At 56.8% G+C, this 22,029-nt stretch overlaps 1 protein-coding gene across 7 annotated transcripts in view; it reads left to right on the top strand.

Moving 5' to 3' along the window:
* IQSEC3 (IQ motif and Sec7 domain ArfGEF 3) overlaps positions 1-22,029 on the top strand; it is a 100,465-nt gene that overhangs the window by 66,451 nt on the left and 11,985 nt on the right. For all 7 annotated transcript variants that reach the window (XM_036865965.1, XM_036865964.1, XM_036865971.1 and 4 more), the window contains 6 exons: positions 13,134-13,256; positions 13,702-13,868; positions 17,675-17,814; positions 18,950-19,075; positions 20,877-20,976; positions 21,108-21,269. In XM_036865965.1, the coding sequence (XP_036721860.1) occupies positions 13,134-13,256; positions 13,702-13,868; positions 17,675-17,814; positions 18,950-19,075; positions 20,877-20,976; positions 21,108-21,269 (818 nt within the window). The remainder of the gene's footprint in view (positions 1-13,133; positions 13,257-13,701; positions 13,869-17,674; positions 17,815-18,949; positions 19,076-20,876; positions 20,977-21,107; positions 21,270-22,029) is intronic.

The following is a 22,029-nucleotide window of genomic DNA, read 5'->3' as shown; positions in this document are numbered from 1 at the left end:
GTATGCTGGGAATAGGGCTGCACTGGGCATCCCACGTGTGTACGTGTCGGGGTGGCGGGGGGAGGAACAGGCCTGGCTCGTGGCCTCAGGGAAGTTATAGACCCAGGTCTCCACGGGGAGAGATGCGAGGAGGAACGTGGAAGGAGAGGTGAGGGGCCCACGAGCCTCCAGTGGGCACTGTGGGCTTAGGGGGGGTCGAGTACAGAGCTGAGCCCCAATTCTGCCACAGTGAGCGCCTCAGTCCCTCGTGCTTTGTTCTGGCAGGCCCTGGGCTCTGAGGCCCTGGCAGACTCGGCCTGCACATGGCAGCTCCGCGGAAAGGAGCCCTCCTCCCCCAGGTCTGCAGCGTGCCGACTGCGTGGTGTGTCTGCGGCGAGGTGCCTGGAGAGGATGAAGAAGCAGGAAGGGACGGGCATTGGCAGGGCAGCAAGACGCTGGGGTTTTGGGTATCTCCCTGCCACTCAAGCCAGCTCTCTCGGAACCCTTCAGGATCCACTGCCTCTTCCTTACTCCCGCCAGAGAAAACACACAATGACAGTCACCCAGTGCCGTGTGTCCAGGCCGGGAAGGCTTCACTGGGATTCTGCACGTGCCCCCGCCCCCGCCGGTGACATTCAGCCTGTCGTATCCATTCTGTACAAAGCTGTTTGCTGAATAAAAGACATAAATCACCCATCCCCTTGGAGACTGAGACAGCCCAAGCCACCGCTCTCTCCAAGGTGCAGCCAGACTGGAAGGGGAGAGGCTGAAAGTCTCTGGGAGGGGGCCCTCCCCCCACTCCTGGGCCTGGGGGGACAGGAAGAGAGGAGGAGCCGGGCCAAGCAGGATCTGTCCCAGCCACTGATCCACGTCTGGGCGTCACAGATGCGGTGACATTTGCCTCCGGGGTCAGGCCCTCTGTGCTCTGGCAAGCTGACCTCTCCACCCCTTTGTGTCCTAGTTCCATGGATGCCCCATTCCAAGAAAGAATGTATCCAACCAGGCTTTATCAAATAATAATAGGAGGCATTCTGAGCTCAAAGGGCCATGTCCATTCCAGTGTTGACCTGGGAAGGTGTTGCGTTTTGGTTGTTGGCTTTTGGTTTTTTTTGTTTGTTTTTTTAGGAGAAACCAGCCTCAATTTCCTCATTTGTCAAATGGGGATAATAGAACCAGTCATATGAATTAAATTTTTTTAAGTGCATATAAAGTGCTTAACTCAGTGCCTGATGCTTAGTACATTCTTTTAAAATGTCAGCTATTTCTATTATTATTTTTCCCACTTAAAAGCACAGGGCATTAGACCCCCCTCGCCTCCCCTTCCCCTCGGCTCCCTCCCCCAACACAGGGAAACCTCAGACTCCTCAGGGCTGGTCTGAGACAGAGTTCCGCGCTGGGGAAGGGAGGAGACCACCGCATGCTTGGAGGAAGTCCTCCGCTGGTGCTGAGGGGGAAGGGCAGTGGGGGCCAAAGGGCAGTGGGCATCAGGATTCTCTGGGGCTGGAAGCGTCTCGCTCTCAGTTTTCACATGGCTGGGAAATTTGACTCTGCTCTATTTCCTTTCTAAAGTGTGCGCTTCAGCAGGTTTGAAGGCCAGCGGATGGGGAAATGTTGTGTGCTGGCTGTGAGCAGTCTCTTTCCTGGCCCGGGTGATCTTCACACCCGTGGAGGGCATCTGTCATTTCCAAGGAAACGCGCGAAGGGCAGCTTTGGGGTTGAGTAGCCAGAAGAAAGTTTGCTGGGTGTTCCTTCTCTGTGTCTGCTCCATTCTTTGTTAGATATTAGAGTCTGACATTTTAGTCAGATTTCATTATTCCATGGAAATGTTTTGGCCAGAGTGCAACAGATTTGTTCTTCTTAGGGGACGTTCAGAAATGAAGACAGATTGTCTGTCAAACTCAATAGGCTGGAAGGCTCTGGCCTCTCATCGCCAGGAAGGAATGATTTGAGAAGGTCCTGCGTGTTGTCTGTGTGTAGCTTCGGAAGGGTTGCCTTGCCCCTGAGGAGATCCACGGGGCAGGGGAGAGCAGGCTGGGGCCCAGGCCCACTCTGACGGGTCTGGCGGAGGGTGCAGAGAGGCTGGGGCAGGCAGGGATAGAAGACTTCGGGGGCTATTTCCACTGTTCTGAAAACTTGATGCTGCCCCCCACCCAGAGGAATGGAAGGAGGGGGTCTCTTCTAAATGTGGTGTCTTCGGGTTTTATGACCTTGACCCCTCACCTCTCCAGTGCCCTTTCCCCCATCCCTGCCACCGCGCACACACACACACACACACACAGACATACACACACACACGCTCACACACACACAGATGAGAGATTCTACTTAACAGGAAAGAGTCATTGGCACTTAAAAGAATCATTTGCTCCTGTATGTGGAGATCTTGGAACCCCAGAGTGGGGTGAAAAAGTCCAGAGTTGAGACTCTCTTTGGCTTCGTCACAGATGCCTAGAACTTGAGCTTTTACACAAAAATGAACATACCCACCACCCATTCCCTTCCTGAGTACCCAGGGCCCGGCTCTGGAGAGGTCTCTCTCGATCCTGTGTGATGTTCAGGTGTGGCTGAAACTGGCCGCTCTTTGCAGTGGGACTTCCTGGGAGCCACACTCCCCGCGGGTTTCTCAGGAGCAGGTAGCTCGCACATATCCAGCGTGTATCGTGTGCCCGCAGGGACGGTTCTAAGAACCTTACGTGCAAAGCCTCATACCATCTTGCCAGCAGCGCTGTGAGGCCAATGCTGGGCGTCTGCACCAAATGAAGGAACCGCGGAACAGAGAGGGGGGTCGCTTGCCCCAGTCCCAGAGCCGACCAGCGGCTGAGATCTGAAGCCTGGCAGAGTGGTCCATAGCCTGAGCCCTGAACTCTACACCATCCTGCCTTGTGCTTCATCCCAACAGATGTGTGGTCCGAATGCCTTTACGGTGCTTGTCAGAGCCCAGCTGTGAATCACCGTGCTGAGAAATGCTTTGGACGGTCAGCTCGTCCAGCGCTCTCATTTTACCCGGCCAGGGACTGAGGCCCAGAGAGAAGAAGTGGCTAGTGCCCAGGCCAGGGGCAGAGTAACTGAACTGAATCAGATGCTGTCCCATCCCTGACTCACCTTTATTTGCTGGGCCCCAACCCTCTCACCTGGGAAGAAAACAGAGCTGAGAAACTGATCCACAGATCTCCACTGATCTGAGCTAACTCAGTTTCCTCTCTCTGATCGATGTATGTTTTAAACAGTTGATGGGTCTAATGATGAAATTTCAGGCAGAGTTCACTGGCGATGAAGGAAAGGGTCTTCATACCTACGCTAGAGGGAACTGCAGATCTACTTACTCACGGGGCACGTCAGCTCCGATTCGGTCCCTAACGAGAACACTCATTTCTTTTTTTTTTAATATATATATTTTTAATTGAAGCATGGTTGATTTACAATATTGTGCCAATCTCTGCTGTACAGCACAGTGACTCAGTTATACATGTGTAGACGTTCTTTTTTTAATATTCTTTTCCATTATGGTTTGTTGCAGGATATTGAGTATAGTTCCCTGTGCAAGGTGCATTAGGACCTTGTTGTTTATCCATTCTAAATGTAATAATTTGCATCTACCAACCCCAAACTCCCAAACCATCCCTCTCCCTCCCCCCCGCCTTGGCAACCATAAGTCTGGAGAACCTCATTTCTTAAGCTCTGTTATAAACTGGGAGCTTTACATACATTGTCTGTTCTAAAACCCATACCACCCTGCCCCACCTGCCCACTGGATGTTTCAGGTATTAGCTCCATTCTAGAGATGGGGAAAATGAGGCACAGAGAGGCTAAGTGGCTGGAACTGAAGACCTATATGGTGGAGACAAGATTCAAACCCAAGGGTGCCTGACACCAAAGGCCTGACTTCTTCCCGTCCTACCCCTGTCATTGGCACAGAGCGTGGGTCTCAAAGTGTGGCCCCCCAAACAGAAGCAGCGCCCCGGAACTCGTTAGCAACGTCGATTCTCAGACTCCAGCCCAGACGCCTGGATTCAGAAACCCTGGGGTGGTGCCTAGCTACGTGCATGTTGATCAGCCTGCTGGGTGATTCTGGTGCGCCCTCAAGTTTGAGAACCACGGGCGAACAGGGGGCTGCCAGGCCCAGCAAAAGGGAAGTGGCCTCGGCATCCACACGGACTCCCGATTTGTGGGAGCAGTTTCAAGGTGCACCAGCCGCCATCCCTTCTGAGGACTTCAAACAAGATTTTCTTTGTCCCCGTGTTGTCACCAGGGACTCTGGCAGGTCCTCCTGCGTCAGTTCCCTCCTGCTCTATTTTCTTGGCCACGTTGCACTTTTCCAGAAAGCCTTGACCTCTGTTAGGCACGTTATGAGTTCCGACTAACAAAAATAACTCCCTAGCGGACGGGGATATTTTTAATTGAATTGTATGAGACAAGAACTGCAGAAATAACAGCCGGGTTCCTCCAGCTCATGGCGGTGGGCGGTTTCGTTTTCCATCCTGATCCCGAAACCCGGCCCCGGCTCCGCCTGGAGCAGAGCCCCACATGGGCACCGCACACACCTCTTCCCGGCCTTGGCCTGTACCTCACCTTCCAGGTCTTTGCTGTCTCTTCCAGCCAATTAAAAATCCCTGCTGCTATCATTACCTATTTTCAGCTCCCAGCCAGTTCCTTTGTCTGCCAGACACTGTCTTGCTATCATTAAAAAAAAATAGTTGAGATGACGAAATTCATTTTGATCACTGTTGTGTAGCCGCTTCATCTCCCCACAACACAGACTGACGCCGCACACGGATGCGCTAACAAGCAATTTCCTGCAAGGCTGTACCTGTTTATACAGATGCGGGGAACATCTGTGCTCACGCTTCCCCAGCCCTTGGGAGGGACTTGCCACAGAATCCCACAGAAAGGAGAAGCCCCCACCGCAGCAAGAGCACCTCCGCGGTCACCCCAGCAAGAGCACCTCCGCAGTCACCCCAGCAAGAGCACCTCCGCGGTCACCCCAGCAAGACCACCTCCGCGGTCACCCCCAGCCAGAGCACCTCCGCGGTCACCCCAGCAAGAGCACCTCCGCGGTCACCCCCAGCCAGAGCACCTCCACGGTCACCCCCAGCAGGAGCACCTCCGCGGTCACCCCCAGCCAGAGCACCTCTGCGGTCACCCCCAGCAGAAGCACCTCCGCAGTCACCCCCAGCCAGAGCACCTCCGCAGACACCCCCAGCCAGAGCACCTCCGCGGACACCCCCAGCCAGAGCACCTCCGCGGTCACCCCCAGCAGAAGCACCTCCGCAGTCACCCCCAGCCAGAGCACCTCCGCAGACACCCCCAGCCAGAGCACCTCCACGGTCACCCCCAGCAAGAGCACCTCCGCAGACACCCCCAGCCAGAGCACCTCCGCGGTCACCCCCAGCAGAAGCACCTCCGCGGTCACCCCAGCCGGAGCACCTCCGCGGTCACCCCCAGCAGGAGCACCTCCGCGGTCACCCCCAGCAGGAGCACCTCCGCGGTCACCCCCAGCAGGAGCACCTCCGCGGTCACCCCCAGCCAGAGCACCTCCGCGGTCACCCCCAGCAGGAGCACCTCCGCGGTCACCCCCAGCAGGAGCACCTCCGCGGTCACCCCCAGCAAGAGCACCTCCGCGGTCACCCCAGCAAGAGCACCTCCGCAGACACCCCCAGCCAGAGCACCTCCGCGGTCACCCCAGCAAGAGCACCTCCGCAGACACCCCCAGCCAGAGCACCTCCGCGGTCACCCCAGCAAGAGCACCTCCGCAGACACCCCCAGCCAGAGCACCTCTGCGGTCACCCCCAGCCCGCGGCCCCTCCGAGGCGGGTGCAGACAGCGCCTCAGGGGCAGCCTCAACAGGGCCAGTTCAGCAGGTTCTCATCACCCCCTGGCCCGCATAGCTGGCTGAGGAAGTGGGAAGCACGTGCACTCCAGGCCGCCTCGCCGCCCGTGGTCTGGAATCCACGGGGCCCTTCCCCCGGCAGCCGTGTCCAGGGGTCAGGTCCAGCGGATCGGGGCCACCGGGCAGAGCTTCCAAAGGCGCCGGCCGCAGGGCTCCTTCCCCAGCTGACCGTGTGCTCACAGTACCGTTCGTTCTTGAGCTTGGTCTGTCACTCACTCCTTCATCCACCCCAGGAATGTTTACTGAGTTCATACATACGCCAGGGATGCAGAGACCGACTGGGCGTCGGGGAGCGCGTGGCCTGGTGGGAGGACAGGCAGATGCTTGGGTGACACGGGAGACACAGCAGAGGCACCGCGGAGGTCGAGGAAGATTCCGGAGAGAAGGAAGGCAGACCTGAAGGTTGGGGGTGGGCGGCAGGGAGGAGGAGCAGCGTGTGCAAACCTGGGGCTGTGGGAGAGCCAGGATGCGGAAGGGGCGGGAGAGTCTGGGAGCGACCAGGGCCGTGCTTTGCTGGGGAACTCAGGCTTCACATGAGGGGTGTGGGAAACCTTGAAAAAATATAGGCAGAGGAGTGAGTGACAGGGCCAAATGGCCGTCCTAGTAGTGTTGTTCCGGAAGATGCTTTGGAGGCAGGGAGGCTGGTTCGGAGGCTATTGAAGTCCCAGTTGTGGCCAGATGATGAGGCCGTTACCCTCAGCAGAGGCTGCAGGGAGGGTAGAGGCGGGTGGAGCCCAGAGGCAGGGAGAGGCAGCAGGGTCTGGTGACTGGGGTGGGCGGAGAACAGAGGTGGCCAATCACAGCCAACAGCCTCCTGGGCTGCTGAGAATTCGGAACACTAGGTCTTTGTGTGTGAATATGTCTTTGCTGCAGGCCCACTGGAGTAATCTGTGCAGATTATACCAAATAAACACGTATGTATTTTTAGCTTCGAGGGGAGAGCGATGCTGGCTGTGGTGACATTTCATCTGAAGAATTCCTCAAACTAGACATTATCAGATATTTACTCAGAGCAAGTTAAAATGTTGAATACTTGGTAAAACGTAACATATGTACACCCTGACTTCCCTGCAAGAGAGGCTAGCACAACCTGTGGCCTTGTGAAGATGCCCAAGGACTGACCTTTGCACTCAGTAGCCCTCATCCACGTTCAGCAGCACCACTACTTAAGGTGGTCTCTCACGAACACTGTAGATCAACAACAACAAAAATTAACTGGTTAGTGACTGATGGTAAAATAATGAGGGTGACCCACTGCTACACTTAAGAGTTGTAGCGTGCGGTGGCATTCAGAGCCATAGGAACGGGTGAGGCCCCTAGGGAGAGGCTGTAAAGTGGGGAAGGGACCTGGTGGCCAGCCCTGAGTTAGAGGCCAGGTGGAGGAGGACAAGGAAGAGGGCCTGTGATGGAGGAGGGGCGCCTCCAGAGAGGAGAGAGTCAACCTAGGGGAGGGCCATGGGATGGAAACAAGAGAGAGGAGAGTTCCAAGGAGGGGGTCTTTAACCGCGTTGATGCTGCCAGGAGGCTGGTGCGATGAGGACAGACGTTGGCGCCATTGGACTTGGCAACGTGGCGGCCATTGGTGGCCTTGACAAGAGTTTTAATGGAATGCTGGGGTAGATGCTTGGCTGGAGCGGGTTGAAAAGTGAATGGGATTGAGCAAGTGGAAATAGCATGAGTAGGGATGACTTCTAGAAGTTTGGCTCCAAAGAGGAGTAGAGGGACTTCCCTGGTGGCGCAGTGGCTAAGAATCCACCTGCCAATGCAGGGGACACAGGTTCAAGCCCTGGTCCAGGAAGATCCCACATGCCGCGGAGCAACTAATCCCGCAAGCCACAACTACTGAGCCCGCGTGCCGCAACTACTGAAGTCCACGCACCTAGAGCCCATGCTCTGCAACAAGAGAAGCCACTGCAATGAGAAGCCCGTGCACCGCAACAAAGAGTAGTCCCTGCTCGCCTCAACTAGAGAAAGCCCGCGTGCAGCAACAAAGACCCAACGCAGCCAAAAATAAATAAATTAATTAATTTTTAAAAAAAGAGGAGTAGAGAAAAGAATTAGTGACTACAGAGCAAAGAAGGGTCGAGGCTGGGTTTTAATTTGTAAAATAGAAAAGGCAAGACTTTGGGTGCTAATGACGATGATTGAGTAGATAACTAAACTGATATGAAAGAACATCTCCAACTTCATGTGTCCAAAACTGAAGTCTCGATCTCTCCTCCAGCATATGTGTCCACCCATCTCAAAAACTAGTACCACCAGGCCCCCAGGTGTTCAGGCCCGAGCTCTGAGACTCACCGCCGACTCCTTTTCCCCGCCGCCCACATTCCTTCCATCACCTTGTCCCATCAGTTCTCCCTCCAGGATGTCTCTCAGGTTCTGAGCTGGCCTGGTCCGTTCAGGTCTGTTCAGGTCCATTCAATTTGTTCCACCTTAGCCAAGGCTCGTCATCTCTAGCTTGAACCTCTGTGGGTGCATCCTGACGGCCCCCTGCTTCTCTCTTGCTCCTGCCCTTCCTTTTTCATTCATTCTCGCCCAACACCAGAGAAATCATCTTAAAACAAACTGGATCTTATCACTCCTCTGACCGTACCCTTCTATTATTTCCCACTGTCTCACCGACCCTTCCCGGACCTTGAAAGTTCTTTCCTACCACAGGGCCTTGGTGTGTGCTGTCTCTCCCACCCCTCCCCCTCCCTTAATCAGATCCTACTCATCTTTTAGGTCTCTGCTCAAATGTCACATCCCCAAAGAGGCATTTCTGGACACACCAATAAAAAGTACATCTCCTTTGTCCCCTCACAAAACCCTGTCCTTTCCCTACACAGAACTTGTCACGATTATAATGAAGTAATTATTTTTGACTCTGCATTTAATGCCTGTCTCTCTCGCGGGGACAGGATCTGTGTTTGTGTTGTTTGCCACTTATTCCAGGTCCCTAGCAAAGTGCTGCAGATGCAGAGGCGCTCAGTGCATGCGGGGGCGGGGGGGGGGAGGGGGGAGGGAGGGGGAGGGCAAGTAAGCTACTGGGGGTCAGAGAAAGCCCCAGGAAGCTGAAGGTAGGGGGTCAGGGGTTTGGTCCGCTGCTGTGGGCTCCGTGTGCCAGGCCAGCTCAGAAACTGCAGGGCGGCCACATGGCCTCATGTGACTGCTGACAGTGAAGTGGCCTTCACCCATGACTCTGTGATGTGTCCATCCGCCCCTCCTTGGCCCCTCACAGGTCCCACCAGGCATCTGGGTGAGAGAGCAGCTCCCAGCGAGAGATGCCTTAGCAACAGCCCCCGAGAGGGAACATGCCAGGAATGCGATGTGTGCAGTCCCCCTGCAAGGTCAGCTCTCTTGTGAGCTTTGGTTTCCTCATATAATAAAGAATAACAGGATGATGCTTAACATCCCACAGGACTGAGGAGATGAAGTCATTGCCCAGTTAGCGAAGCACTGAAAAAAATACTCAGTGAAGGAGGTGCAGAGGGAGCTGCCCACTGGAGTAGATTGGGGAGGGTCTCCCTAGCAGAGGGAACACCGAGCAAGCCCCTTTGCAGTCTCAGTTTTACCTTCTGTAAAATGGGGAGATTATACACCAGAAACGACCACCCAGAAACGTGTGGTTTTTTTTACCTTAAAGGTGATCAGAGAGGAGAGGGCTGTTGGCTGTGCTGGTGGAGGTGGCAGAAGGATCTGGAGAACTGTCAGCCCAGCAGGATTTCAGGGTGATGAAGAAGGAGGACAGGAGGGGAGATTTTAGGTGCAAGTGATCTGCAGAACACGGGGAAGAATGGGAGACGGGGAGAGGAGAGGAGAGAGAGCCAAGGTCAGGTGCAGGCTGGCACACTTAGGGAGGGAAAGGAGAGCCACGCTGTGGGGAGGGGCGAGGACCGTGGGTAGTGATTCCTGGATGACGGAGCCCCCCCTACAAGGTGAGTGTCCACCAGAGCATGGCCTCGGCCCGGCCACCTGCCCCGGGAGGGCACTGGTTCCCTGGGAGGCGGGGAGAAGCAGCCAGTCATGTGAGCTGTATTCCAAAGCCAGCCAGAAACGACGCTGCCCTCCCCTGCTACCTGCAAGCATCCGCGGAGCCTCCAGAGGCTGACTGTGGGCCGGCTCTGGGTCTGGGTCCTCATCAGAGAATGTCACGGCGCGGGCAAGAGGTCACCTGGCCCAACCCCCAGCTCTACAGACAGGAAACGATTTGGGGGCAGTAGTGTCTTTCCGCCTCTCAAGACAGTTTCTGGGGGTTTTGCAGAAAACGTCTAGATTTTTTCTCAAAGATCTGACTACGCCAGACCACCTGCCCCTCAAACAGCGATGCCTGTGGCGGCAACTGCGGGGAGCAAGGCAGGAAATCAGTGTGCGTGCGTGCGTGCGCGCGTGTGCGTGCGTGCGCCTGCATGCGTGCGTGCGCGCCTGCGTGTGTGTGCGCGCGCACGTGCCGTGGAGAAGGGGTGGGGCTGTGTCTGTCCCTCCCGCCCGCGCTCCCTCCCTCACCACCCCACCACAAAAGCAGCCCCTGAGAGCCGAGAGGACACGCGTGCTCCCGTGAGCTCCCGGGCTCTCATTTTAAAAGCATCCCCCCCACCTTGCGCTCGGCTCAGCCATTCGTTTTCAGTTTCTAAGAATCGGCTGGCGACTTTGAGGGATGCTGATTCCCAGGCCCTGCTCTCAATCGTCTGGTTGGTAGATCTGGGGTAGGGCCGGGGCCCTGCATGTTAACCGGCCGCCTGAAGGCTCTGCCATGGGGTCCTGCAAGAGGTGGGCTGTATGCAGCCCCCCCAGCCCCTGGCACAGGTGTCTGCCCGCAGAGGCCTGCCCACCCGGCGCCGTGGTGGTGTAGCCTGCTGCCCGCTCTGCGGGCTGGCGTTTCCACCGGCTGAGTCTCCTGCCCCGGTCCTTGACTCTCCGGCTTGTTACCGGAGCTTTCAGCTGCCGCCCCGAGCGGCCAGCGGCCGTCACCTGAGCGGAGGGCTGGAAAGCAGGCCGCCGTGCTTGGCTGGGCACGTCCGCCAGCTCCCAGCTGCTCTGCGGCCGCCTCCCTCGGTGCCCGTGGTGGGGTCAGCCCCGGTCCAGGGCACGGGGGACAGTCCATGGACAGAGGTTCTGGGAGGGACACCGCTGAGGGACACAGGGTGCCGGGACCGTGGGGTTCAGAGTCGTGCAGGGGGGCCAGGTCGGGGGTGGGATGGACGGACTGACAGGGGCGAGTCCTGGACACCAGACCGCGGGGACCAGGGCCGCTCTGGGGTCCTCCGGGCAGCCGGCCTGTGTGTCAGGCGCTGCCTGCGCCTGGGCCTTGCAAGAGTCGGCGGGGCCCAAGGACGAGAGGCTGCAGCGTGGCTGCCCCGTGCTCCACACCCAGGCCTGCCCAGCCTCCTCCCCCTCGTCTGCTCTGCCTTCTTCTGTCTGTCTGTCTGTCCCTCTTTCTCCTGCTCTCTGTCTCTGTCTCTCCCTCCCTCTGTGTCTCTCTCACTTGACTCTCTACCCCCGTGTCTCTCGCTGTCTCTGTGTCTCTGTCTCCCTCGCCGGCTCCTGCTCGTGGCCCTCCTGCCGCACCGGTTCGCCCCCTCCGACCGGCATCCTGTCTGGCTCAGTCGTGCTCGATTCGTCCCTCCCGGCTGGGCTGGGCTGGGGGACACGCAGCTGTGGGCCCTGTGATGCTGCCCTGAGTTCACCTTCCCTCACCTGGGGACGGCCCAGGGAAGAGGCGACAGGAGCTGCCCTCTCGCCTGCTGGACCTGCTGTCCGTCTCAGGTGCCGAGACGCAGCCCATTCCCATCCTTGGGCCAAGTCCTTGCCTCCCACCTCCCAGTCCCTGCCCCACCCTCTACTGAGGCCACCAAGCCTGAGAGAAGCCCGGGCTTCACCAAGCTGAGCGCGGCTCCCAGCCTGCAGACGGCCATCTGCCCTGTCCTGGGGGAAAGAGCCCCCGGCCCTGCCCTCTCTGGGTGGCCTTGGGACGCCCCCTCCTCCTTGTTCCCCCCAAGAGGAGTAGGGGGAGGCGGGGCCGCCGACCACCAGGCCCCTGACCGCCACCACAGGGCTCCTTGCTTTCTCCTAAGAACCAACAGCTGAGCCAGGGTCAAGCGGGGACCCCCAAGTCTCCCAGGCCGCGGGCAGCCCCAGAGCTGATCACGGAGGAGTTGGGGCCTGCTCAGGGGGGGACAGGTGGGCAGTGGTGTCCAGGGCTGTGATGCTGGTGGCGTCCACCACGGGCTGTGGGAACGGAGAGGGGGCAGGGTGGGGCAGGTGTAAGATGACCAGGACAGAGGAGAGCAGAGCAGCGCGTGGGTGCAGAAGGGGACACGTCCGCTCCACGTGGGAGCCTGCGGCCCGCAGGGGCACGGGGCCCGCTGCTCACGGCCCTGGAAGCGGGGCACCCCGAGGAGGGTAAGGGTGGATACGCCGGGGGCTGGGAGGTCCTGGGGAGGGAGGCCCAGGAGCAGGCCAAGCCAGAGGACAGAGACTGACTGACGGGGTGCCTGGCAGCCGTCCCCACCACACACCGAAGGGGGACATGCAGAGGCGAACTCTCCAGGGCCAGAGGTGGCATTTCGGAGGTGGAAGGACCCTTGGGGAGCAGGACTCTGACCCTCCGTTCTCAGAAAAAGAAACTGAGGCTCCAAGAGGTGAGCCTGTGGCCCCAAGCCACAAGAGTTCGTGCTTGGCCCGGGCCCAGAATCTGCCTGCACCTGTCACGCTGTCCCCTCCACGTGAAGCTGACTTGTCACTTACCTGGGGGGGGGAGGAGGGGTGGCGCCTTGTCTGCAGAAGCTCCGACCTGGGAGGGGCGGTGTAAGAGGAGGTTCCCAAACGGGACGGAAACCAGGGAGAAAGGCCCCGAGAGGCCTCGGAGAGGACAGAAGAGAAACGCTGTTCACCGTTTACGCCTCTGACGCTGGACACTCCGGGGCTGAGAGGAAAGGACCTGCGTTCGGAGGCAGCAGGCTCGGCCTCCTCCTGGCCCTGGGGCCTCGGACAGCTGGCCGCAGCCCTGGGCCCCAGGGTCCGGAGGTGGGAGGGAGGCCCTCAGCCAGAGCCTCGCAGGGCTGTCAGGTGGGAAGAGGTGTGAGGAGGGTCCTCGCGGGCGGTGGAAGGAGACCCTGGGGGTGGGTAGGGTAAGTCCCCCCTTGTTGGTCACAGACACCAAGTCCCCACTCCCCACCAGGGTGGGGCTTCCAGCCAGCGGGTGGGCCGCGCCCTCCTCCCAGCTCTGGTGGGTGCAGGGAGGTTCGGGGCCCACGGCCCTCACGAGCCCCTCCCCTCCTGGCCTCAGCTGCGTGGTGGACGAGATGGACTTCTCCGCCATGGAGCTGGACGAGGCCCTGCGCAAGTTCCAGGCGCACATCCGCGTGCAGGGCGAGGCCCAGAAGGTGGAGCGGCTCATAGAGACCTTCAGGTGGGACCCTTCCCCAGCCCCACTCCCCTCGCACACGCCCGGGATCTGGGGGGGGGGGGCGGGCGGGGAAGCAGAGTGGCCGTGAGCCTGGGGGCCAGGAGTCCCTGGCGGGCCGCGAGGGAAGCAAAGATGCGGGACAGACCCCTCGGGCTCTCCCTGCAGGCACCTCACCGCCCCCATCGACCAGCACATCTTTCCTGAGCGTCTGTGTGAGGCTGGAACGGGGCCGGGAGTGGGGTTCCGGGGGTCTCTGGGTGTGTGACAGCCGCCCCGTCCCCTCGGAGGGGATGGGGACCGAGGTACGGGGCAGACGGCAGTCGGCGGCGGGAGGGGGAGCCTCCCTGGGCTCAAGCCCTCGGAGGACTGGGCACGTTCCCAGGTCCCCCCACCGCTGGAGCCCAGGGAGGGTGTGGGCCCTCAGCGCCCTCACGTGTCTCCCCCACAGCCAGCGCTACTGCATGTGCAACCCCGAGGTGGTGCGGCAGTTCCACAACCCGGACACCGTCTTCATCCTGGCCTTCGCCGTCATCCTCCTCAACACCGACATGTACAGCCCCAACATTAAGCCCGACCGGAAGATGATGCTGGAGGACTTCATCCGAAACCTGCGAGGTAGGGGAGGGGCGGCGGGAGGAGCGGGGACGCTGCTCAGGGTCATTCCGGGGGTCCCAGCCCCGATGCTAGGTTGTCACCCCGGTGGCCAAGGGCACTGCGTGCCGCTCTCCGGGCCCGGTCTCGCAGAGCGGCCCTGGGGAAGTTGCTAGCATGCCAGGCGTCGGGGGGGGGGGCGGTTTCCAGGAGCTGCTGCCACTGTCCTGCAGCAAGCGGCAAGGGCCCCTGGGCGACGCCCCTTGCCCTCTGTGGAACGTCCTCCGTTGGGCGACCTCCAGGCCCCAGGCACCACGGCCGGTACCTGGCTGGTACCGGCCCTTCCTGCTCCACGACTTAGGAGAGAAGAGCCACGAGCAGGGCCTTGAGATAAACCTTATGGCGTTTACCAGCCAAGTCGTCTCCTAACTGACGTGTGTTGGATTCAGGTTTCCTGGGTTCCATCGCTCCCTCGTTTTTAGTTGACTTCCAGAGAAAAGGTACACTGGAGACAAACTTTTTAAGAGTTTGCATGTCTGGATATTTCTTTTTCTATCCTCAGTCTTGATTGAGAATTTGGCTGGGAGCAGAATTCCCGGTTGGAAACATTGAACTCAGAATTTGGAAGGCGTTGCTCCGTTGATTTTTAGGTGTCAGTGCCGCTACTGTTACAATTCCTGACCTCTTGCTTATGTTTTTTCACTCTCCCTGAACATTTTTAGGTTCCTCTGTTTGTCTTTTGTGTTCTGAATTTTCACCATGATGTGCCTTGTTACGGTCCTTCTTTCATCCATTGTGCTGGGTACTACGTTCTTCCTTTTAGTCTAGAAACACATGCCTCTGATTGTGGGAACTCTTTTTTTTTTTTTTTTTTTTTTTTTGATAGAAAGGAAAGATGCTTTATTCAGAGAAGCTGGCAATCTGGGGAGAAGGTGGACTTCTGTCCAGAGACCAACTCTGAAGATTCTGCTCAACCATGACAATTTTAAAGGGAAAAAGGGGAAACAATCTCAGTTAATCATTAAAGCAGGAGGTCAGATTCTTCGTCATTTTTCCATTGCACGCAGACCTGCTGACTTCTCCTGATATTCCTTGGGACGCTGTCTTGCTCAAGTGGTCTGTCTGCAATTGGATTCTTTTACCCACGTGGTCCGCCTGTGCCCTCGGGGTCCACCTGCAAATTTACTAAGGGGGACCTAGGGGTAGAGAGTTAGTCATTCTTTAACTACTTAATTCTTCATTCTTACTCCTTCTAATCCAGGAAAGGAATCAACAGGTTAAGTAAGGCATTTTGTACATTTAGTAAAGCAGAAATCAGGAGCTAGGTTGAATGTTGCTTAGTGATCTCATCTTTATGATGAAGGTCTGAGGAAAACAGGGATGAACAAACAGAAAAGGGGAAAAGGAGCTGCTTACAATTTCATCATCTACGTAAGTCAAATCATTAATCTGTATACCTTAAACTTATACAGTACTGTATATCAATTATATAGCAATAAAACTGGAAGAAAAAAAAAAGAAAATCAGTTAGTACTTTCAGCTGTATCCAGTTGTTGGTTAACTCACAGACAGACCTGATAATTTAATATTCACAAAATATTTAACCTCACATAGTAATTTCAGATCAAATTATTTGTACAGACTCCTTTGTGTCCCTACTGGTAAAGTTTTAAAAATTCTGTAAAGTGTAAAAGTTCTGCCCCATCTGGCAACTGCCTAGACATCTTCGCATAAGCTTATATTATTTTGGAAAACTGCATACATATACTCCAATATACAATATCTCTAATTAGAATTTATTTTCAGGTGGGAACTCTTCTTAAATATTGTATCTGATCATTTTCCCTCTCCATTTTCCATACTCTCCTTCTGGAACTCCTATTATTCAGGTGTTAGAACTCCCAGTTTGAGCCTCTGATCTTTAGAGCTCTCTATCTGCCATCTTTGTCTTCTCGTTTGACTTTCTTGAAGATGTCCCTTGGCTTTATCTTTCAAATCTCCTACTAAGTTTTTTGTTTCTGCTGTCTTATTTTTCATTTTCAGTAACTCTTTTTTGCTCTCTAAGTGTTCCTCTTCTATAGCATTTTGTTCCCGTTTTGTAGATGCAGTATCTTCTTATTTATCTCTGAAGCTATGATGTTTTTTCTGATGAAACTTGGTTGTCCATCCATATTTAACAGTGAGCCACTAAAAGGCTGATTAAAATTCTGAGCACGTATGGGGTTGCTGACTGATGGACATTCTCATAGCAAGATTTAGTTGAGCTGTTTCATTGGGAGACCTGACTGCAGAATCTTTAGATATTTTCTCTTGTGCTGGTTGCTTCCTCAAAAGAGAAATGTCCAGTCCGTTGCCCAGAGGGTATGAGTCTGTCTGCCAGTATTCCGAGATCTTTGTGGGAAATGGGTTGAGGGGGTCTCCTAATACGTAGACATCATCTCCATCCCCCAGTTTTCAGCACAGACTCCCACCCTTGGCAGGGCTTGGGGTCCCCCAGCCCAGAGTTCCTGGTTCATCCCTTCCAGAGGATGAAGGTCCCATCAGAAGACTGGGGTGGAGGAAGGGGCGGGGATGTCTAATTGCCTTTTAAACTGATTTTCAACTGACTTTCCTGTTTCGAGCCCACCTTCACCTCCACCTCCAGGGGCTGCAGCAACTCCAGAGCCCTTGGTGGTTCTGAGCCTCCTAACCTCTCTGCTGGCTTCTGTTTCTTCTTTCCCAGGTTTGTGGATCCATGTCCTCATTCACCCACTTCCAGGTCCCCTGGTGCCACTGCCTCTTTCCCCCGTCTCTGCCTTTAAAAAAAAAAAATTCCTTTTTCTAGGGCATTCAGAAGGAGCAGAGGGGGTGCAAGCTGCTGTCTTTACCTGGGAGCCCCGTGTGCTCAGTCCCTGGCCTGCTCTTTCTTGCCCCCAGCCTGGCTTCTTCCAGGCCCCTGGGTGCCCGACTTTCAGAACCAAACTCAGATGTGGGAGAAACAGGGTCAATACAGAGGGTCGCTCACAGAAGGTGTAATGTCCTCTCGGCACTTAGGAAAACTCCTTGGAGAGCACTTGCCCAAGATGTTTTACCTTTAATTTTTCCCTCTTAAAAAAAAGGAGTGTATAATCATTAAAGAAAGATTTAGAAAAAGTAGAAAGAAGACTTTTTTTTTTTAATTGCCTCTGTTTCTACCTCCCGGGGAAAGTTGCTTTCGTGTTGGTATATTTCCTGCTGGTATCCTTTGCTGCCAGAGTCTGAACGTCACTGTGAAGTGGGAGATGGGTGGCGGTCTCCTCACAGCACCACCACGGGGGCTGCCCTCCTCTCCTTCACTTAATGTCTCACTACCCACCCCCCACCGCCACCCCGTGCTCCCAGCGAGGGGAGAATCTTGTCACCACTCGACAACTAATCGCTGAGCTCCACGCTCCCTACCGGAGGGGAGGGGAAGGCCTGAAGGCCGACACAGCGATGCTCAGCGACGCTCCTGGCGGGGCTGGGGTGGAGGTTGTCAAGACGGGAGAACCGGGGGAGCAAAGGCAGGACCACGGGGGCCGCGTTCAGAGATGGGGAAGGAGGCCTGGGAGGGGGGAGCGGAGGCCCTGGCTATGGAGCAGCAGGAGGGGGCGCTGGGGGCACGTGCTGGGCCCTAGTGTAGTAGTTCTGGTACCTGGCAAAGGAGCTCATCCCTGCTTTAGCGGGTATGGGGAGCCAGCCATTGAAGGCTTCGGAGCGGGGACAGGACAAAATCAAGGCCATTCTTCGGGAGCGGCAGTCAGGTAGGGGGCGCCCCCTCTCTGGCTCCAGGCCCCTGACACCCCCTCCCCTTCCCCGTTCCACGGCCATAGGTGTGGATGACGGGGCTGACATCCCCAGGGAGCTGGTGGTCGGCATCTATGAAAGGATTCAGCAGAAGGAGCTCAAGTCGAACGAGGACCACGTCACGTATGTCACCAAGGTGGAGAAGTCCATCGTGGGCATGAAGACAGTAAGTGCCCACCACAGAGCAGCGCTCACTGCGGGGGATCATTTCCCCTCCCGGGGCTGCAGAGGCCCTGTCTCCATCTCCTTACCTTTCCTTCTTCCTGGCATCTCCTCCTCATCTTTCAGAAATGTGTTCCCCTTCTTCGCTCACTTGTTACTGTATCGAGTGCCTCCGTGTGCTGTGCAGGGCACCCTCTTCCTTCCACCTGCCCGATTTCCTCATTGCTCCCTGCGACCAGCTCCTGCGGCAGGAGAGATTGAAGTGAAATATTGAGAAAGACTGCCCGGTGCTCTAGGGTCGCAGCACCTGGATGGCCAGATAGGGAGGTGTGGGGTGGTATGGGTCCTGGGCAACCTGGATGGTCCTACTGGATAGAAGGCAGGAAATGGGCTAAAGCAGGCTCTAGACGTGGGTTCTCAAATCCTTGGGGTGGCCCCTGAGTTGTAGCCCGTGTCGCAGTTTGCAGTGTTTTCCAAGTTTGCAATGATTTTTAAGGGAGCATCCTCTGTAGACGTCAGCAGAGGCTCTGTATATTGTAGACATAAAGGTCCTGGCCTCCATCTCCCTAACCATCTCCCTAACCCTAACCTCCCCAAATTCTTGGCTCAGGGAGCAGTTTGGGGACCTCGTCTGAGGCTCTGCGCTGGACCCTTCCGCCCAGTCGTGCGGGGCCGGCCTTTTCTGGCCGGAGCCTGCTGTGCTGAGGTCATAGCCTCTGTCAGGTTTGCGGACGCCCCCTGAGGAGGCTTTCACACACTGGAGCAGATTCGCGGTGTCCCCGGGACCCCTCCCTCTTGCACACTGGTGTTTGGGTGTGCAGCCGAGAGAGGCACAGCCCGGGATGTGGGGCTGCCCTCACGAAGGCCTCGGAGGGAAAGGGGTGCACAATCCGAAGGCTCTTTTCAATTTCCTTTCCCCGCCTTTTATCTGCTCGCTGCGTCCAGCACTGTGAAGCCCTCTGGCCCAGCCCTGCTCCCTAAGGAGCCTGAGGAAGGGGGGAGAGCCCGGGGGAGGAAAGAGGGAGTGTCAGGGCCAACCTGGGCCTGCATCTGCTCTTCTGGAAAGTGGGCGCCGGGGGCAGGAGGGCTGCGACCTCGGCTGCTTCTCCGGCTGAGCTGAGCGCTGTGCCCCGGCCCAGGTGCTGTCAGAGCCCCATCGCCGCCTGGTCTGCTGCAGCCGGCTCTTCGAGGTGACGGATGTGAACAAGCTGCAGAAGCAGGCCGCACACCAGAGGGAGGTGTTCCTCTTCAACGACCTGCTGGTGGTGAGTGGGGACCCCCGAGGGCTCCGAGGGCACCCCGCCCCCCAGGATGCCATGACGCTGCAGAGCCAGTGGCTGACTTCCCAGCGCGGGGTGTGAGGTGGCCCGGGCAGATACGATCCTTCCTACTTCGCTAGTTACGGAGCCGAGGCACAGAGAGGTTACCTGCTCATGGTTCCCGGGCCCCGCTGCGAACGGACTAGACCCCAGAGCCTCTGCATCCCCCTCATTACGGGGAAGCTGGGGCTGGAGGGTGCAGGGCTGCACGTCCGTCCCACAGCCTGGGAAGTGCAGGCGGCCTCATGGGGGCCCACACTGTCCCTGGGCCCAGGGGGGATGCTGGCGTGCGTGTGGGCGTGTGTGTGTGTGTGTGTGTGTGTGTGTGTGTTTGCGCACGTCTGTGGGGTGCTCGGCCTTTGCTCTTTGAACACAGGTATCCATACAACAAATATTTAATGAGGACCAGCTATGTCCCAGGCAGTGTTCTAAGTGCTGGGAAGCAGAGTGAACAGGGTCTGGCTTCTGTCTTTTCCTCAAACCCTACACCTTCTCCAGCCACGAGTCATACTGGCACTACCTCTAACGTTGTCCCAAATCCAACGCTCCCCGCCTGAGGTCCACCTCCGCGGAGTAGCTCCCGGACCTCACCTCCCTCCACGCCTCTCCTCTGCCGCCCGCCCCCTGCCCCACCAGCTGCCTCCCCAGGCCGACTCCAGGCTCCCTCCGTCTCAAGCCTTAATCTGGCAGCTCCATTGTCTGCTTGAAAAGCTCCCCAGACCTTGCACGACCCCCTGCCTCTCCTCATTCACTGCAGACGCTCTCCCCCCACCTCACAGGTGGCCTGCCCACCCACCGTCTAGTTCTGACCCTACTTCGTCTTCAAAACACCTACCAGTTTCTGCAGTTACCCTATGTGTCCGTTTCTTCACGTTGCTTTTTGGCTTACTATGCGATGATGGATTGATCCACTGATTGATTTATGGACCCTGAGGGTCCTCCTCCACCAGCTCTGGCACCCTGAGGGCCGAGCTCCCCCGTCCTCTCCTGTGTCCCAGAGCCCAGCTCAGAAGGTGCCGAAGAAACATTTGTACACCGAGCAACTGCTACCTCAGCTTGCGTTTCAGGAGGCAAGGGAGGTAGAAAATAATTAAGAAGACAAACAAGATAATATCAAACTGGGGGAAGGTGCTATGAAGACAACAAAGCAGGGTGATAGGTTGGAGTAGCTGGTGTTAAGGTGGATTTTTTTTTTTCTCTTATTTTGTTTTTGTTTGTTGTAAAGGCTGGTCAGGGAAGGAATCTCTAAGGAGGCGGCATTTGAGTTAAGATCTAAGTAATGAGAGTAACCCAACCATGCAAGAAGCTGCAGGGCGAGTTGTGGAAGGAAATAGCAGGTGCAAAGGCCCTGTGGTAGGACTGAGCCTGCCCCGTTCAAGCTATAGAAAGGGCAGCATGGACTGAACATAAAGCCAGAGTAAGGCAGGGACCAGACCAGGTGGGGCTTACAAACCAGGGCAGGAAGTGTGGACTGGCCTCTAAGTGCTGTGGGAATGACCACTGGAGCATTTTGTGCAGTGAAGACCGTATTTTGATATTGTGTCTGTACATACGTATGTGTGTGTACATGTGTGTATATGTGTGTGAATGTATCCTAAGTGTGTAAGTGGGCATGTGTGTGCATGTCTCTTTCTGGGTGTTTACTTGTGTTCACAAGAGCCCTGGGTGTTCACTCATCCAGGTGTGTAAGGCACGTTTATACACACACACACCTGTCAGTGCACGGCTGTCCCCCTGTCTCGGACAGATTCTCAAACTCTGCCCCAAGAAGAAGAGCTCCTCCACGTACACCTTCTGCAAGTCTGTGGGCCTCCTGCGCATGCAGTTCCACCTCTTTGAGAACGAGTGTAAGTCTCGGTCACCCGTGGATGTGGCAGAGGGGGGAGGGTGCAGGGGAGGGGGAGGGGCAGGTGCTCCAGAGGCCCCCTCCTCACCTGCGGCTGCTCACGGCCTGTGGGGCCTGGGGTCTGGTTTCCAGATTACTCTCATGGCATCACACTGGTGACCCCGCTCTCGGGCTCCGAGAAGAAGCAGGTGCTGCACTTCTGTGCCCTGGGCTTGGACGAGATGCGGAAGTTTGTGGAGGACCTGAAGGAGTCCATTGCGGAGGTGACGGAGCTGGAGCAGATCCGGATAGAGTGTAAGGACGCGGTGACCCCAGACCCTCCGGGCGGCCGGGCTCCGGTCAGCGGGAGCAGGGTCGCTTGCAGACAGACACTCCCTGCACCCCTGCGGAGGGAGTGTGGGCGAGCAAGGCCCCTCCTGCCCTCCCGAGCCCTCCCTGCCCCAGCCCCACGGCACCATCATGGCTGATGGGTGCCTCACAGTTAAGGCGAGGTACCTGAGGGCGTACACATGCGTGTGCACAGGTGGCCAGGCCGTGGGGCGGCGTGTGGGCCCCTCGGAACAGAGAACTCTGCTGGGCTTGACCAGGACCAGTGAGCGAGCCGGCCCTAAAGGCGGGCTTGCAAACCGAGGCGGTCCGGGCCTGGAGCACTTCTTCCCACCAAAGCTCCCTGGCAGTGTCCTCCCCTGACCCAGTCCAGGTTCACCCATCACACCTGGTGGTTTCATGGTTTTCATCTCTTCTCACCTGGAATAGCCCCCCACTTAATTTTTTCATAATGTCATCTCCTTGAAGAGTCCAGTCTGGCTTTCTGACTGTCCCTTGACTTGGAGTTGTCTTTCTCTCCTCCAAGGAGTGCCTTGGTTCCCGATTGCTCCCGTTCAGGTATTGTAGGCAATCTCTGTGCCTCTTCATCTGTCCGGGTGGTTTACCGGTCACCTCTTGGTTCAAGAAAAGAGCAGTGACGCTCTGTGGTCTCTGCCCACCTGCAAGCCTTCCTGGTGAAGCATTGCAGCAGCTTCAAAGAGCCTTTAAAGGAAGATTAAGTAAGAAT

This window comes from Balaenoptera musculus, chromosome 10 (assembly GCF_009873245.2).
Source record: "Balaenoptera musculus isolate JJ_BM4_2016_0621 chromosome 10, mBalMus1.pri.v3, whole genome shotgun sequence".
Lineage (NCBI taxonomy): Eukaryota > Metazoa > Chordata > Mammalia > Artiodactyla > Balaenopteridae > Balaenoptera > Balaenoptera musculus.
Note: the sequence above shows the minus strand (reverse complement) of the source record. Positions and strands in the feature narration are given on the sequence as shown.